We start from the raw sequence: 19,102 nt of genomic DNA on the forward strand, positions 1-19,102 counted from the left end.
CACACACAACAGGGTAAAGTTTTTCTTATTTATTTATGTATTTATTTTTTACCCCCCAGGCGCCCTACAAACGAGACAATTTTATTTGTGGGGCCTGCACAAAAAAAAAAAAGTTCTTTTCTCTGCGTAAAAAACACAACAGGAAAATTGAACTAGTCTTTTTATTATTTATATTTTTTATCCCCGTGGAACCCCCAAATGAGACAATTTTATATGTGGGGCCTGCAAAAAAAAAAAAAAAAGCCTTTCTCTGCGTAAAAAAAAAAAAAACAACAAAACCCACAACAGGGTAAATGGAAGGAGTCTTTATTATTTATTTATTTTATCCCCAACGAGTCTTTTAATTTTACTATTTATTATCACTTTATTATTTTCATCTATCGTTATTTTATTATTTATTTCAACCCCAACAAGTCTTTTGAAAGAATGCAAACTTTTTTTTTCCCAGTGAGGACGGGCTTGTAATGCCTTCCATGGGTGTCCCACCGTCCCCCCCCCCCCCCAAAAAAAAAAGGCTAAGTTTTTGCACCACACTGGCCCCGCTCCCCTGCAGCCAGCCAGCCAGCCAGCCAGCCGGCCGGCCGACCCGAGCAACTGGGCTCCCGCGTGGCGGCCCTGCTCCGCTCCGCTCTGCTCTGCTCTGCTCTGCTCTGCCAGGGCACGGCCGCCTGTGGGCGCTGACAACGCGCTGCGCCTTCCCGGCCTCTCCACAAAGACCCCCGCTAGCCTCGTTAGTTCCGAGGTGTGCGGAGCCAAGTGGGAAAGTGAACCCCACCAAGGCCCAGACTCGGGGCCTGTGGGCGGGCGGGCGGACACACTTGACCTCCGCCCTCGCTCGCCGCCACCGCCCCAGGAACTCCCAGCCCAGCCCGAGAGCCCCACCGCCCCACGCCGGGCCTAGTTGAGCCGAGCGGGCCGGGCCGGGCCTGGCCTCCGCGGGCCGCTTGCAAAACGCGGCGAACGGAACCACCCAACCCGCCGCACGCACGCGGGAGTCGCCGGGTGGCTCTGAGCATGCCCAGTGGCGGTGCCCACTGGAGGACTTTTTAGTTCTTTTCTTTTTCTTTTGTAAATTTCTTCGAGTTTCTAATAGGAGGCCTGCCCTTGCCCCCACTAGGCCCCCGTCATCCCCTCCAGCCTAAAGCAGCTACTATGGCCGAGGTCCCCAGCACGGCGTTGTCCCAAGCGGGTTGGTAAGTGGCGCCAGGTTTGCGGGGCGCGGGCCGTGGCTCTCCTCCCCCAAGAGGGTTGGGGGGTGCGTGTCGGGGGTAGGCGGAGGCCACCCACTCTTCTTACCCGAGGCTCTCGGGGCGGGCTCCGCCCCCGGTGCCACGCCACGCGGAGGCCAGCGAAGTGCTCCCCACCACCACCCCAGGGCTCCCCTCGGGCTGGAGGTGGCAAGGTCTGGGTCCCTGATGGGGTGTTTGTTGCAGGCCTGGGCTAGCAGGTGGGTTGGCTAGCAGGGCCAGGTTGGCTGGGGTTTGAAATAGAGCCGGCCCTGAGACTTGAAGCAAAACTCCTTGCCCTGCCTGGTCCCCAGGATCAGGGGAGGCGAGGGTTTGAGAAGGAAAGAAAGCACAGCTGGAGCCTTAGGGCCCAGGGGTTGTGTGCAATCCCAGAGCCCCAGCTTGAGCTCCTCCTGCTGCTGCTTTTACTGCCTCTTGCTTTGTCTTTCCAAATCCAGCGCAGATCAGGGGTGTCTCTGTGTCTCCGGGGCTCCCACTCAATTTCCTTCCCAAAGCGCAAAGTGCACCGCATTGTCAAGCCGCGTGGGTGTTCCGCCCAACTTTTCAGCCCAGGAGGCAGTTATGTTGATTTTTTTTTTTTCTTAAAAAGAAGTGTTTTCCCAGCACGATCTTAGAGTATGCATGTAGTGAGAAATGTTGCAGACAGACACTTCAAGCTGCTTCGGGAACAACTGCGGCCTTCCTTGTCAAGGTCCAGTTTAGTTCAGCGACGCCTTTCTGGGCCTGCACAAGCTTTCTTCTCTGGGATGAGAACTGGGAAGGAATATGGAAGGGTTGGCCTCTGCTCCCTCCACCAAGTTGACTGCTTTAGGGAAAGAGGGGCTGGAGCAGGAACAGAATAAACACAAAAAGTGGATCAACAAATGTTTTGGACGTGTAGGCAAGTGTGTTTTTACCATCCATAGAAGGGACTTTTAAACAACCACCTGGAAAGGGCTAGAATTCTGGACTCTACTGCTAGGTAGGAGATACTCCGGGAGGCACGTCTTTATTGGTTGGTTTGGGACTGAGCCTGGATTCACGTGTCAGCAAGTAGTGGGTATCTGGTGGGAAAGGAGCAGAAAAGTGGAGGCAGGTTAACGAGGAGGGTCCAGGTGCTAATAGGATGCGGATTGGGCTTTTAGATGAAGTTTTTGGTGTGATGTAACATCCGTGGCACCCCATTTTATAGATGAGGAGATCGGGTAGAGAGCTGTCAAATATTGAAATGTCAAAGAAATGACTTTGGTAGCAGGTGGGAAAGTTGACTGGTGAGCACAGGTGTCCAAATCCAAAGTTATAACTGTTTACACACATTATTTGTACAGTTCTTGTCTACAGTTTTGTGTGTAGTTGTATCTGTATAACTCAAAACCTGATTAATGTTTCCGCTGTTACAGGGGCATCGAGATTAAACCTAAGACCTGACTCCTGGTTTTATTCAACTCTCCCCACCCCAACCCCCCTTAACTACAAAGTTGTCTTAAATATTCCTGAATCACTTTTCAGTTTGGACTGTTCCACATTCTTAAATTGAGCTTTAATTCTGTTAATAAAATATAATTTATTTTGAGGGCCAGACTGATTGCACATAGGGTGGGGCATTTGCCTTTCATGTGGCCAATCTACACGTTCTTTAGTATCACATAAGGTACCCCCAGCCTACCAGGATTAGTTTCTGATATCAGCCAGAAGTAACCCCTGAGCTCTGCTGGGTGTGGCCCAAAAATTAAAAAAAAAAAAAAGTTTTTTTCCGGAGAGAAAACAATCTGAAAAGGTGCGGTGCCTAGGGCTTACTCTTGGCTCTTCGTGTAGGGATCACTCTTGGCTAACTCCCAGAAGCACGTGGGATCCTAGGGATCAAACCGGGTAGGCTGTATCTCAGCAAATGCCCTACTTGCTGTACTATCCCTCAACATCCTCCAATAAATAATTTATGCGGTTCCCCCTATATGCCATTTCTGTGTTGTGATAAAAAAATAACCTTAATTATTTCATATTTTCAGTACTGCCTTTAGGAAAAGTCAAAATATTTTTTGTAGTTTCTTGCCAGATCAAATAATTTTTTGGTTTAAGTAGATTGGAATTTCAATAAAGAAATTTATATTTGAAGTAAGTTTATAAGAAACAAAGCATTTGTCTTTTAGCTGGCTCTTGGAAATTTTTAGTATTCTGGGTTGATCAAAGACGGCATTTACATTCAGAAAATCTGAGGTAGGAAATATTTTATATTTCCTGAAATTAGAGTTTAAAATATGCACACCATGTTAAAAGAAAGCTAGGCTTCAGGGCCTAGTTGTTCAAAGTCATCATTTTACTAGAAGAGACAAATTGTATATTGGTGTGGATTATCTACAAGAAAATAGTCTAAAAATAAATTTTATTTTTCCAGGAAGAAAATCTTTGTGAGAATTTACTGCCTTCTTAAGTTAATACTATTATCTAATATACAAATACTTTTATTGATTTCTAGTGTGGTCATATTCTCTCTCTCTCTCTCTCTCTGTCTCTCTCTCTCTCTCTCTCTCTCTTCTTCAGAGAATAGTTTCACTATTTCTTTTGGAATGTATTTGTGGTGTTGCTTAGGGCCAACTCCTGGCTTGGTCCTCATTCCTAGACAAGTTTAAGGATTCATGAGATGCTTGGGATCAAACATGGATCCATTCTTTGTAATGCAAGCACCTTACTCACTGTCCTAATAAAAGCCAAGCTTTTTTATTTTGGTTCTAAATACATGCTGGATAGTTCCTTGGACTCTGAGTGGTAGGGAACTGCATCTTATTTTCCTGCATATATGCAGTACTAGGGAATGCATTTAATACCTCCCTCCATTATCTATGGAGTTTGAGATTTATCATGATTGAAAATATGCACAGTAAAAAGTTATTTTGATAAGTTATTAAGTAGTTTATATTAAATTAATTTGATAACTTCTGGGTAGGGCAGAGAGATAGTATATTGGGTAGGGTGCTTGACTTGCATGCATCTATCCCCAGTTAGATACCTGGCATTTTCCAGATGGTCCCCAGAATCTGCCAGAAGTGATCCCTGAGAGCCAAGAGTGAGCCCAAAATTCAATGAAAAAAAAAAAGTTCTATTATTAGTTGTAAGTGTTTTATTCTGCCTAATTTATAAATTAAATGTTATCCATAGGTTTAGGGGGAAAAATCTTGTGTGCACAGAACTTCAGGTATCCATTGGAGGTCTTGAAATGTATCCCTGTGGATAGGGATAAGTACTTAAGTTTCTCCTGAGAGCCCAAGGGTTTAGTTTCCCATTTTGCTTTAATTTTCTTATAAATCACTAGCAGTGTTATATATTGTAACATTTGGCACTGTATTACAAGTTATCTTGATTACATGTTTCTTTCCTGTTTTTGAATGCTGGTGTTGCATAAAGGCAAGAATCATTTTTAGGACTGATAAAGGTATCTTCAGCAATTTGTGAGTTTTTATGTATTTCTGATGACACAGATTAGACTTGTGTCCCCCAGAAGCAAGATAATCTGATAGGTTTTCAGGAGCCTGTGTTAAATCTTTTGTTGCATAGAAACACATTGTTGAATCTCAAGTTAAGACAGAAAAGAGCAGGAAAAAATGAAAAAAAAAAAAAAAAACCAGGAAAAAATGAGAAGAAATGAATAGTCATTTAAAAGAATTTAAAAGGCATGAATAGGCATTTAAAAGAAATACAGATGGCCAAAAGGTACAAAAATATTCCACATCAGTCAGTACTCATCAGAGAGATGCAAATCAAAACAACAATGAGGTATCATCTCATGCCACAGATACTGGCACACATCATAAAAAACAAGAACAACCACTGCTGGTAGGATGTGGGGAGAGAGGAACTCTCATTCACTGCTGGTGGGAATTCCACCTAATCCTTTCTGGAAAACAATATGGATATTCTTTAAAAACTGGACATTGAGTTCCCATATGAGCCAGCAGCACCACTCCTAGGGATATACAGTAGCACCACAAAAACACATTACAATAATGCCCTCTGCACTCCTATGTTCATAGCAACACTATTTATAATAGCTAGAATTTGGAAACAACCCAGATGCTTGACGGAAGATGAGTGGCCAAAGAAACAGTGACACATCTATACATTGGAATACTACGCAGTTGTTAGAAAAAATAGTCACAAAATTTGCCTGTATATGGAGACTATTATATTGAGTGAAATAAGTCAGAAGGAGAGAGATAAACACAGAATAGCCTCACTCTTTTGTGGGATTTAAGAAAAATAAAAGACAGTATAATAATAATACCCAGAGACAATAGAGATGAGGGCCAGAAGGATCACTCCATGTTATGAAGTGTATCACAAAGAGTAGTGCAGCTAGAGAAATAACTACAGTAACAACCACTATGACAATGATAGAGAAATACAATGCCTGTCTGGAAGACAGGTAGGAGATAGGGGAAATGGGGGACATTGTTGGCGTTATATTTGCACTTGTGTAGGGTGTGTGTGCTGAAACCCAATTATGAACAAGTTTGTAACCATGGTTCTCAAATTATTTTCATCAAGGAAAAAAGAAATTAGCACATATTTTGCATGTGGGAGACTCTGGAATTTGATCCCCTATAATACAGTTCCCCAGACTCCAAAGGGGAGTGAATACTGAGCATCACACCAGGGGCAATCTCTAAATACTGCTGAGTATAGTCCCAAATAAAAAATACAGCTCCAACATCTTATCTGGCATACTACAATCTACAATAGTTCCTTCCCTCCTTTTGTAATCAATTGCATAGAAATATAGGTTTTACTGATTTGAATTAATAATTTTTGGAACTTGCTTTTTTTATACTGCTTACATTTAATTGATACATTAGTTGATATGCTGGTTCTTTGTAGTACTAAGTAATATGAATGGAATAACTTCTTTTTTGGGGGGGGGCACACCCGTTTGATGCTCAGGGGTTACTCCTGGCTAAGTGCTCAGAAGTCGCCCCTGGCTTAGGGGGACCATATGGGGCACCGGGGGATCGAACCATGGTCCTTCCTTGGCTAGCGCTTGCAAGGCAGACACTTTACCTCTAGTGCCACTTCACCGACCCCATGAATGGAATAACTTCTAAGAGAAGATATTTAACTCAAAATTTGTCTAGATAATAGATTTATTTTGTTGTCATTTTTTGTGTATTTGTTGCTGTAGATTTTCAAGAAATTGTATGTTTCCCTGACCTTTTAAAAAGTTTTTAAATCCTGTTATGAGACAGAAATATCAATCTTTTTAAAACCTTTTTTATTTTGTTTGTTTGTTTGTTTGTTTGTTTTTGGGTCACACCCAGTGATGCTCAGGGGTTACTCCTGGCTATGCGCTTAGAAATTGCTCCTGGCTTGGGGGACCATATGGGATGCCAGGGGATCCAACCACGGTCTGTTCTAGGTCAGATGCATGCAAGGCAAATAAATGCCCTACCGTGTGCTACCACTCTGGTTTCCTTTTTAAAACATTTTGTTTTAAAAAAGGAAACATTCTTGGAAAAACTAATTGGACATGAGGTTATTTTTCTTTGTTTATAATAGAGGTCTCATAGTGCTCTGGGAAATCAAAGGAATCTCAGAGCCACTCCTGGCTTTACTTTGTCAAGCTTTCTGCTGTTGAATGCTAGGACCCAAGGCTGTTTGCTGCTTGTGCTCTGTGATGCTGAAGATCACCAGGGTCAACCCCAAGATCCATAGGGAACTACTGAGATCAAACCCTGGAGGATATAATCATCCTTGACTTGTGTTTGTGCTTTTAAAAGGTAGTGTTCACAGAATTGGTATTTGTAGAACTTAATTCTCTAAATCTGCAGATGAAGAAAGTTGAAGAATAGAGAATATCAGTAGTTGATTAGCTCCTAGTTAAGATAAGAAAACCAAGGGTAGACCCCAACATTTATAATAAAGATTTAGTAAGGAAATCTATCTAGTCTTGGTTAGTACTTCTAATTTAAATTTGTGACACCAAATAACATAATTAAAAGTGAAAAATGGACAAGAAAATTTTGTGGCATGTAAAAGTACTTTCCTTGGGTATAATAAGGTTTTTACTTGTTTTAGGACTAAGATATTAGAATCACTACTAATTGTAGTGGATCACTTAACTGCTGATTAAGTTTATCTTAAAAATGTAGTTCATTTTTTTTTGTCATGAGACTATTTGAAAAATAAGGAATTGTGTATTATACAATAGCATTGAAATAAAGGTTGATTTAGAAATAATACATTTTATCATGAAAAGACATGTTTATAATAAACTCCAGATTTCTAACATCTAAGATTTAACTAGGTTGTGTGTGCTCTTGGATTTTTTATTTTATTTTTTATTTAGTTTTGGGGGTCTGAATGGGCACAGTTGGAGGTGAAAAATAGATATTTCCATGTGGGATGGAGTGGTGGCGCAGGGTAGGGCATTTGCCTTGCATGTGGCTGACCTAAGAGGGATCCACGGTTCTATCTCCTCGTGTCCCATATGGTCCCCCAAACCAGGAACAACCCCTGAGCATCACTGGGTGTGGCCCCAAAACCAAACCAAAACAAAATGAAACAAAAACAAAAAACAAATATTTCCAGGTCTGGAAACTATTATGCTGAATGAAATAAGTCAGAGGGAGAGAGACTGACACAGAATAGTTTCATCTGTAGGATTAAAGAAAAAAAGACATTATTGTAATAATACCCAGAGACAATAGAGATGAGGGCTGGAAGGATTGGCCCATGATATGAAACTTACCACAAAGAGTGGTGAGTGTAGTTAGAGAAATAACTACACTAACAACTATCATGACAATAGTAATAAGAGAGAAATAGAATGCTTGTCTGGAATACAGGCCAGGGGTGGGGGAGGAGGGAGCTGGGGTGCATTGGTGGTGGGAAGGTTGCACTGGTGAAGTGGGGTGTTCTTTTTTATAACTGAAACCCAACTACAAACATATTTGTAATCATGGTGCTTACATAAAGATATTAAAAAATACACACAAATATTTCCATGTCTTTGGAACCTTACCTTTCCTTCTGGAGTGAGCACTCTTTGTTTCCTGGTTTTACTAGTAAGCATCTTCTGGCCCAAGCATACATCAAACCTTAGTCTCTTTTTACATGCTAAACCAATTAAGTAAGTCTTTTTAAAGTTTTGGAGAACATCCATAGAATGAGTAAGTTGAGAAAATAGAAGATGATAGTCATATGGGCTGTATAGTGATACATTCATAATTTTAGAGACATAATGCTAATCCATATGTTGACTCAAGTAATTTCATGAATACATCATGAAATTTTGCTAGAGTTTCTAATTTCTAGCTTTTGAAATTTAGAGATTTTCTGTTCACAGATGGAGAACTTCTTTTACATCTTGTTAGGTAGAAAGTTCTTTCTTAAATATATTAATGATCAAGATTAAGAATAGGAATTAGTCTACTTCTGTGCTTTTCTTGCATGTTTGGTTTGAGCTTTCTGAGAGACAAGTCTTTTCCTCAAGAAATTTCTGGTAGGAACCGAGAGATAGCAGGGAGGTAGAGCATTTGCCCTTCATGCAGAAGGATGGTGGTTCAAATCCCGGCATCCTATATGGTCCCCCAAGCCTGCCAGGAGCAATTTTTGAGCATAGAGCCAAGAGAAACCCCTGAGTGCTGCCGGGTGTACCCAAAAATCAAAAGCCAAAACCAAAAAGAAAAAAATTCTGGTAAATGTCAGTCTTCATATGACAATCGTTTCAGCTTCATCATCAAAATCATTTACTTTCCTTGCTTTGCTGTTGAATGATGGCAGTTTTCAAATGAAAATCTTTATAGCAATAGATCAAAATGTCTTTTTATCTTTTATATTTTGTGTTGAATTTTTTCTCAGAATTATAGTATAGATAACAAAGTTACAATAGCTTCTACTTAAGGTTTGCCTGTACAAAATTACTGCACCTTTGCCTCTACTAAAGCACCCAAGATGCTTTACCCCTGTTCTAATGTCACTTTCACCACTTTTTGGTAATCTCGGCTTTATGATCAAAAGGCAAGAATATTTGTCCTTCTGATAAATTTTGTTTAACATGATACTATCATCTTACAGTTCGATTCAAGTTGCAGTAAATCTCAATATTTCATCTTACATATAACAATTAGGTTATTTTTTAATATACTATTGGTATTAATGTAATAAAAGTTTATACAAAAGGTATTAGGAGGGGCCGGAGAGATAGCACAGTGGCGTTTGCCTTGCAAATAGCCGTCCCAGGACCAAAGGTGGTTGGTTCAAATCCTGGCGTACCATATGGTCCCCCCACCCCATGCCTGCCAGGAGCTATTCCTGAGCTGATAGCCAGGAGTAACCCCTGAGCACCGCTGGGTGTGGCCCAAAAACCAAAAAAAATAAAAAGGTATTAGGAGTTTTATTTTCCATAATATTGTAGCATAATTTTTTTTGTTTGTTTTTTCGGACATACCTGTTGACACTCAGGGTTTATTTTGGCTATATGCTCAGAAATAGCTCCTGGCTTGGGGGAACATATGGGACACTGGGGGATAATTTGTCCTAGGTCAGCCACTAGCAAGCAAATGTCCTACTGCTATGCCCTACCACTGCACCACCGCTCAGGCCCATGTAGCATATCTTTTTGATATAGATATATTTGGAAAGAATTCTGGAAATACTTTGCAATGTGTTGTATATTAAATGCAGAATTTTAGTTTGTTACATAAAATTACAAAATGCTTTATCATTGTCTCTTAGATATTAAAAAGTACTTTTAGTACTTTCAGAAAAAGTCAGAACCATTAAAATAGTTTTGAGATAAAGCAGAATACTTTGAATGTATAAAGGCTTAGCTTTTATTGTTTATACCAAAACAACCCGCTATAAAATACCCTTCATTTCCCAATTAAAAGCAAAACAAAACAGATCATGCTGGAAAACTGCAGAAGAAACCTAATGCTTTCAGTTTGGGCTTCAGTAGAGAGTACTGAAAACATTTTTATTTTAAAATATTTTCCATTTCCTTAGTGAGCTTTTGTAACTATCTCTTTGGTTTATATTGTTTGGGATATTATAATGTTCATAGGTAATGACCTTCTGTCTCAACTATGATACATAGTGCTGACTGTTTCTATTGACATTGTAAACTGCTAAAATTGACTGAATATTCTGTTAAACTGCAAGTTTTCAGATTTCAAGGTGCTGCTTGCAGTGAATTTTTGGCGAATAACCTATAAATCTAGTTTCAACTGCCTATAGAGTTGACTGCCTCAAGCATAAAGGGGGTATAAAAAAACTTGCTACCTCAGCAAGTTGAAAATAATTTTCTTTTACACAGCATTTGCTAAACCAAGTAAAAATTGCATAGTAACATTTCAAGAACCATAAAAATATGACTATATAAACTTTTTGACTTATCTTTTCTCTTTGAAAACAGAATATTGGCTTTTGACTGTTAAACTTAGGTTCTATCTATGTCAAAATTTGATTTTTTTTGAAAGCTGTAGTCTAGAAGTAACTGAAGAACACTTACAGATTATTTTTAGTAGTAGACTACACTTTCAAAAACGATGGTTTTTTTTTTTTTTTTGTTTGTTTGTTTGTTTTTGGGCCACACCCGGTGGTGCTCAGGGGTTGGTTACTCCTGGCTGTCTGCTCAGAAATAGTTCCTGGCAGGCACAGGGGACCATATGGGACACGGAGATTCGAACCAACCACCTTTGGTCCTGGATCCACTGCTTGCAAGGCAAATGCCACTGTGCTATCTCTCCGGGCCCAGAAACGATGCTTTTTATGTAAAAAATTGGTAATTATTTGTGAAATCAGTCTCCTCCCAAAAAAACAATCAGCGAAGAGAAGATTAGAAATGTTTGAGGATGATGGAAAGTAATAACAAGGGTGGCAAATCAATGTTATTGATAATAGAAAAGAAGCATTTGGTCATATAGAATGGGGGGGAAGAATTATACTGACTTCCTACATAACCTGTAACTCCCACAGGTTTCAGCACCTGCTTGTTAGTTTATCAGCTAAAGTAGAGATAAACAGCTCTCCATGTCTCAGTGTAAGTGTTTCTGAGGATTTGATAACTTTACAACAAAAAAAATGCAAAGAAATATATAGTACTGTATTTACTAAAATAATTTTTAGTAAATCTTGATGCTTCTGATACATACAGCACAGTGTTTAGTTTCTTTCTTTATTTTTTTTTTTTCATGAGGGGTGCTTATCTGGTGATACTCTGAGGCACTTCTGACTTGATTGACCTTTTGGTATTAGTGTTCACGGTCATTTCTAGGGATGTTCAGGGGACCTTGTAGTGCCCAGTATTAAATCTAAACCTTCCTTATGCAAAGTATGCACTGCTATCTCTCTAGTCCCAAAGCATAGGGTTTGTTCCTGGGGTTTGATGTATCAGACAGGCAGAAGTTAAGCATGTTGTCAATAGTTGTTACTTGACGGGTTTTGCTAAGCGCTATTAACTTGCCTCTTGGGAAAGTTGGAACCTTTTCTTGAATTAATGATATATAAGCAGATTAGGTTGTTTAGGCCATGGAGGGGAGGGGAAGACAGATCCATTGATGTCTTCATGTAGTAAACAATCTCAAATTTCTGTTGTGGAAGTAATCTCCTTATAGTCAATTGTAGTCATGAGAGAAGAAAGCTGTTAAGATGTATATCTTAAACACAAAGCATATGTTATACTGGAAGATGAGGGACATCATTTTATAAGAACTTATAAAAAGGAAATTTGATATCTTCATGGTAATCAGAATATTTTAGAGGATGGTTGAAAATCAAGTAGACTAAATGAGGATAAAGTAGCAAATGCAAAGATGTTATGGTGGGAATATGGTGAACAGGCAGGTGTGAAAGATCAGTGTAAGACTGAGGTATGATATATGTGATGGAACTGGATAGTGGATATGTTTAGGGGCTATAACACATACTTTGTTGACCACATATTTGTTGGTCATAGTAACAAACAAGGTTATTTAGAAAGTGAGATGAATCATGTTGGGGAATTTTATAAGGGTATGAGAGGGTTGAAGAAAGGGTGACATTATAGATTTCATGGTATCTGTAGATTGAAGAAAATGAATTAGAAATCAGTGGGAGTAGTTGGGCAGTTTGGACAGAGGGTGATGGTGTGATGGTTCAGATGGAGTTCAGTAGGTTGATTTGAGAGTTAATTATATATATAATATACAATAAATATATATATTTGATAGTTAATTATGCGATAGAGTATTTTGATAATTTGAATATGGAAATAAGAGGAAGTGTCAGATTGATTTCCAGGTATCTGGTTTAAACTTAAATATTGATTATAATTCAGTTCGATAGAGCTACTAGAATGTGAGGTAGTAATGACTTAGAGTGCATTTGAGTCACTTAAAATAAGATTCCAATTCAGAAAAAATTCTAATCTTTGACTTAAAAGCAAAGATGAATTAGTTATATATATTTGGAGTTGCTAGAGAATAACCAATTATTGAATTAATGTATGGGTGAAGCATTTAAGGCAACACTGTACATTATAGCAGTTATTAGTCATGTATAGAACTATTGGCAGTTGTAATATATCTTGTCCAGATTGAAATGTTCCATAAGTGTAAAATATACACTGAAATTGGAAAACTGAACCAAAAAAGGAATGTAAATATTCCTCATTAGAATTCCTCATTGTCTTATGGTTAAGGTTTAGTAATTACCTTTAGTTCTTCATGTAATATGGTAGCCTAGACTCTAAACCTTCCAATGACAGTAATTACATTTGTGTATTTTTTTTTTAATTTTTTGTTTTGTTTTTGGGTCACACTCAGTGGTACTCAGCAATTAGTCCTGGCTCTGCACTCAGAAATTACTCTTGGCAGGCTCCAGGGACCATATGGGATGCCGGAATTTGAACCACTGTCTGTCCTGATGGGTGGCTTGTAAGGCAAATGCCATAACACTGAGCTATCTCTCTGCACCCCCCCTTTGACATTTGTGTAATTTTTACATAAATTTTTGGTATTATGTTACTTTTGGAAGGCTTTGAAGTCCTTGGCTATATTGTAGAGTGAGCAATGTTTTTCAATGTAAAGTTTTAAAAGAGGACATGATGAAGTTCTTATAATATAGTTCTTAGGTCTAGATTTCTGATTATTAGTAAGGGCATTATTTTATTATTGTTAATTTATAGGGACCACACCCAACAATGTTGGGGGAGTGTCAGTGTCATTGGTCCAATGAAGCTTGGGATACTTGTGGTGCTCAGGGCTGCATATAGTATTTGGAATTGAATCTAGAAACTTGGACAAGCTAGGCATGTGCTGTACCACATGTGAATTCTCTTGATCATTGGTTTTATTATTTTTTATATTATATTTTTAAGTAATAAAGTATAAAATATATTGAAAAAAAGTGGCGCTTATATTTAATATGATATATGAATGAAGTTATTTTTAGACATTCATTTCTACTTAATTAGATATATTTGGAGCACGAGGTTTTGTGTGTGTGTGTGTGTGTGTGTGCGCAAGATTTGTGTTTGTGGTAGTGATATAGATAGAGAGAGATTAAAGAATATAGCATTGCCCACAAAACTCAATTTGAATTCCTAGCATCACTTGTGGTCACATGAGCATTGTTAGGTGCCTCCTGAGCACTTCCATGTGTGGGCCACCTTCCCTTGCAAAATATGATTCTTTTTAAAAAGAAAATGCTTTGTGAATGTCCTTTTTTGTTATTTTTCTTTTGCTTAAAAGTTTTTTTTTATTTCTAATGACTATTAATATGTAGAATTCCTTGCACAAGTTGCATTACTTTCTACCTCCTCACTTATAATATACTGTTTCCTCTACATTTGAGGGAGGGGTGTTGACCACACCTGACTGCTTAGGAATTACTACTGACTCTGTGCTCAGAGATCACTCATGACTGCTGGAGGATGATATGTAGTGCTAGAAATGATACCAGAGTCAGCTATATTTTAGGCAAATGTCATCCCTATACTATCATTGTAGCCTGTTCGTGTGGTCTTGGGTTATTTTTCTTTTCATTACTGTAATGCTCAGTGTTACTCAGGGGTTCCTGAGCATTCCTAGCTATGTGCTCAGAAATTGCTCCTGGCTTGGGGGACCATATGGGACCCCGGGGATCAAACCTCAGTCCTTCCTAGGCTAGTGTGCACAAGGTAGCTAGCTGCCTTACTGCTTGCACCACTGCTCAGGCCCTGCATTTATTTTAGAGCAAGATTTTGTTAGGGCTTTTCTTTACTTTTTTATAGTTGATATTTGAGTTTTAATAATATTTCACCAGTCCCACCATAAGTATCAACTCACACCACCAGTGTTACCCTCAATTTTGCACCACCCAACCTCACCCTATGCCTACCACCTTGACAGGCATGTCAAAAAGTTGTGTGGAGCCAACTTAGATCTCTTGTTTTGAGTGTTGTTGAGTCTGTGTTTTATATGTATAGCTGTGCCACTCTCCCTTGTCACAGATATAATCAAGTATGATCCTTGTTTTCCCATTACTTCTCCTTTTCATCTTCTTTTCTCCTTGATTTCTTCTCTGCTCTTTTCCTTCCTTGGCTCTGGGGTAATCACGGTGCACTCCCCCCCCCCCCCCACCGTTTACAACATTCTACTTCCTAATACTAATGTGGTATTTTATATACCACAAATCTGTAAGATAATTCTGTGCTTGTCTTTCTTCACTTTGCTCACTATGATATGTATCATTTCTAACTATGTTGCAATAAATTATGATTTCATCATTCCTAATGGCTGCATAGTATTCCATTTTGTATATACCACACTTTCTTAATTCACTCATCTTTTATTGACCATCTTCATAATTATTCATCTGTTATTGGACACCTGTGATGATTTCCAATATTGGCTAGTGTACTGATTGCCACAATGAAAAATGATGTGCATATGCCCCCCAAAGTGGATTTGCTGAGTCATATGGCAGCACAATTCTAAGTTTACTGAGGACTCTCTGTATGTTTTCCATAGGAGTTGAATCAGACAACATTCATAGCAGCAGTGGATATGGATTTCCTTTTACCACATCCTTGGCAGATTTTGCTTCTGTTTTTGATATATGCAATTCTCATTGGTGTGAAATGTCAATGTTTCATTGACATCTAATGATAAGTGATGCTGAACACTTTTTCAGGTGCCACTTGGTGAAAATATGTTTGTCTTCCTCTGAAAAGTATCTACTTTCCTCTCCCTATTAATTCATTTTTATTAAGTCACTGTGATATATAGAATTAAAAACAGTTGTTGATAGTTGAGTTTAGATCATACAATGTTCCAACATCCATCCCTTGACTTGTGTTCATGTCCTACCACAAATTTTCCCAGTTATTTACCCATATGTCTTCACCTCAGTCTGCCTCTATGGCAGACAACATTCTTCTTTTTCTTCCTGTCTCTAGCTCTCTTTTTTCATTATAGTCATCATGGTTTGCAACACTTAATTAAAAAGTATCATGCATATCACTTTTCTTTCAGTTCTCAGTTCTTATCCAGAGTGATCATTTATGACTATTATTTCCATAGTGGTCTAGTCTGTCTTAACTGTACACCTCATCATTTCTATTGTCTCTGGGTGTTATTCACAAATAATGCATTTTTTAATATTCTGCAAATGATTGCAATAATTCTATAATGCACTCTCTCATTGACTCATTTTGCTCAGCATGAGATTCTTCATACCTATATAAGTAAATTTTTTTAGTAATATCTTTGTTTATGCACCATGGTTACAATCATGTTTATAGTTGGATTTCAGTTATAGAGAGAACACCCTCCTTCAACAGTGCAACATTCCCACCACCAATGTCCCCATCTTCCTCCTCTCCCATCCCCTGCCTGTATTCAAGACAGGCATTCTACTTGTCTCACTCATTACCATTCTCATGATAGTTAGTGTAGTTATTTTTCTTACTAAATTCACCACTCTTTGTTCTAAGTTTCATATCATAGGCCAGTCCTTCCAGATCTCATTTCTTTTTATTGTCTCTGAGTATTATTACAATGATGTCTTATGTTTCTTAAAACCCACAGGTGATTGAGACTATTCTGTGTCTATCTCTCTCCCTCTGACTTATTTCACTCAGCAAAAATAGTTTCCATGTCCATCCATGTTATATAAGTAAATTTTATGACTTCATTTTCTTTGAGATGCAGAAGCTTCTTTTTTTTTTTTTTTTTGGTTTTTGGGCCACACCCGGTATCGCTCAGGAGTTACTCCTGGCTATGTGCTCAGAAGTTGCTCCTGGCTTGGGGGACCATATGGGACACCGGGGGATCGAACCGTGGTCCGTCCAAGGCTAGTGCAGGCAAGGCAGGCACCTTACCTTTAGCGCCACCGCCCGGCCCCAGAGATGCAGAAGCTTCTTAATATAATATAGAACCAATTATTTATCTTTGCTTCCACTTGCTTGGAAGTGATGTTTCATCCTTGAAGAAGATGCCTTTCGCTTTAGTGTCATGAAAGTGCTGCCTACATTTTCCACTATGTACCTGTAGCTTCAGCTTTGATATCAAAATCTTTAGTCCATTTTGTGCATGGTTTTAGAAAGAGGTATGAGTTCATTTGTTTGCAAATAATTGACCAGTTTTTCCAGTATCACTTATTGAAGAGGATTTCTTTGCCCCATTTCATGTTTTTCTCCTTTATCAAAAATTATATACTTTGGGTGCTGGAGAGATAGCTTGGAGGTAAGGCATTTGCCTTGCATGCAGAAGGATGGTGGTTCGAATCCCGGCATCCCATATGGTCCCCCGTGCCTGCCAGGGGCGATTTCTGAGCGTAGAGCCAGGAGTAACTCCTGAGTGCTGCCATGTGTGAACACAAACAAACAAACAAACAAAAATTATATGCTTTGGAGTCGGTCACAAGATATTCAGTTCTTTTCAACTTATCTGAGAGTCTGTCTTTCTTCCAATACCATGTGATTTTAATTACGTGACTTTGTAGTAGAGTTTGAAGTTGGGAAAAATGATGCTTTCTATCCTTTTCCCAAGGATTGCTTTAGCTATTCATGGAGTTTTATTGTTTTGTATGAAATTTCAGAAGTGTTTTATCTGTTTCTTCAAAAAATAGTAATGGATATTATTATAGAAACTGCATTGAATCGATACAATACTCTTTGAAAAGTATTGCCATTTTAATGATGCAATCCTCCCAATCTATTAACAGTGATGTTTTTCCATTTCCTAATGCCCTCTTTTATTTCCTGAAGTAGTGTTTTATAGGTTTTTTTTTTTTTTTTTTTTGTATAGGTCTTTCAACGCTTAAGTTGATTCTGAGGTACTTGATTCTTTTTGAGGCACAACTGTGAATGGGATTTTTAAAACATCATTTTCTTCTTTTTTCATTATTAATATATAGGAAAGGCGTGTACTTTTGTATCTAATATTGTAGTCTTTTATTTTACTGTAAAACTATATTGTTAATTTTTGTAGAATCTTTAGGATATTATAATATAGTATCATATCTTCATTGCAAACAATGAATATTTGGTTTTTTTTTTCTATCCTATCTGGATGGCCCTGATGTCTTTTGTGTATCTAATTGCAAGTAATATCAATATTATATTGGAGAGAAGTGGTGAGAGTGGGCAACTGTCTTTTGCCCGATCTTAGAGAGAAGGTTTTTGGTTTATTCCCATTGAGTATAAAGTTTGCTGTGGCTTGTGATAATTGACTTTGACAATATTGAGGAAAGTTCCTTCAGTTCCTATTTTGTTGAGAGTTTTATCATGAATGGGTACTGGAATTTTATCAAGTGCTTCTTTGCATTTATGCTTACATGATTTTTATATTTTATTTTTTTTTGTTTTTGTTTTTGGGCCACACCTGTTGACGCTCAGGGGTTACTCCTGGCTTGGGGGGACCATATGGGACGCTGGGGTATCAAATCGCGGTTCGTCCTAGGTTAGCACTTGTAAGGCAGACGCCTTACCTCTAGTGCCACCACTCGGGCCCCACTGTACTAAGTTGATTGATTTGTGTCTGTTAAATCATAATTGTGTCTCTGGGATAAACTCTATTTGCTCATGGTGTATGATCTTTTTGATGCATCGGTGGATTTTATTTGCTAGTATTTTGTTAAGGATCTTTGTATCTGTGTTCACAAGTATATCAATCTGCAGTTCTCTATTTTCTTATGGTGTCTCTGTTTAAAATGGTAATAATATCCAGAGACAATAAAGATGAGGGTGATGAGTCCATGGTAGGAAGATTTCCACAAATAGTGGAGCAGTACAGTTAGGGTAGAGAAGTGTACACTATGACAGTAATAACTATGACAATAATAGTTGGAATGGATCTCTCTGGACAAGAACTGGGTGCTGAAAGGAGATAAAGTGATATGCATGGTACTCCTTGATTAAAAATAGTGCAAACCACAGTGTCTAAAAGGTAAAAAGGGGGAAGAGAAAGACAGAGAGAGAAAGAAACAAAATCTCTGCCCCAGAGGCAGGCATGAGGAAAGGTGGGAGGGAAACTGAGAACACTGGCGGTAGGCAATGTGCACTGGCAAAAGGTGTGTACATTTGTAATCATGAACAGTTTTGTAACCATGGTATTTAAATAAAGGAATAATAATAATAATAATAATAATAATAAAATAACAGTCCCTGAGCACTATCAGGTGTGCTGTAAACAATTACCACCAAAAAATGAAAAAATGTCTTAGGTGATGGGACATTTTGTATTTAATATTGGAAATTGATTACATATGTGTTAACAATTTTTAAATCCTATTTTATGGCCCTGAGAGATAGTATAAGGTTAAGGCACTTGCCTTGCACCTGGCTGATTCCTGATACCACATACAGACCCAAAAGCTTCTCTACAAGTGATCTTTGAATACTGACCCAGGAATAAGTTCTGAGC

At 38.6% G+C, this 19,102-nt stretch overlaps 1 protein-coding gene across 2 annotated transcripts in view; it reads left to right on the plus strand.

The window, feature by feature from the left end:
- The first annotated feature begins 882 nt into the window (after positions 1-882).
- The window catches only part of TDRD3 (tudor domain containing 3), a 138,580-nt gene continuing 120,360 nt past the window's right edge, over positions 883-19,102 (plus strand). Inside the window, exon 1 of one of the 2 annotated variants that reach the window (XM_049778950.1) lies at positions 883-1,193. In XM_049778950.1, coding sequence (XP_049634907.1) covers positions 1,153-1,193 — 41 coding nt within the window. In that variant the 5' untranslated portion in view covers positions 883-1,152. The remainder of the gene's footprint in view (positions 1,194-19,102) is intronic. The other variant, XM_049778951.1, reaches the window with a different exon arrangement.

The sequence above is a fragment of the Suncus etruscus genome, chromosome 8 (genome assembly GCF_024139225.1).
Source record: "Suncus etruscus isolate mSunEtr1 chromosome 8, mSunEtr1.pri.cur, whole genome shotgun sequence".
NCBI classification, from domain to species: Eukaryota; Metazoa; Chordata; class Mammalia; order Eulipotyphla; family Soricidae; genus Suncus; species Suncus etruscus.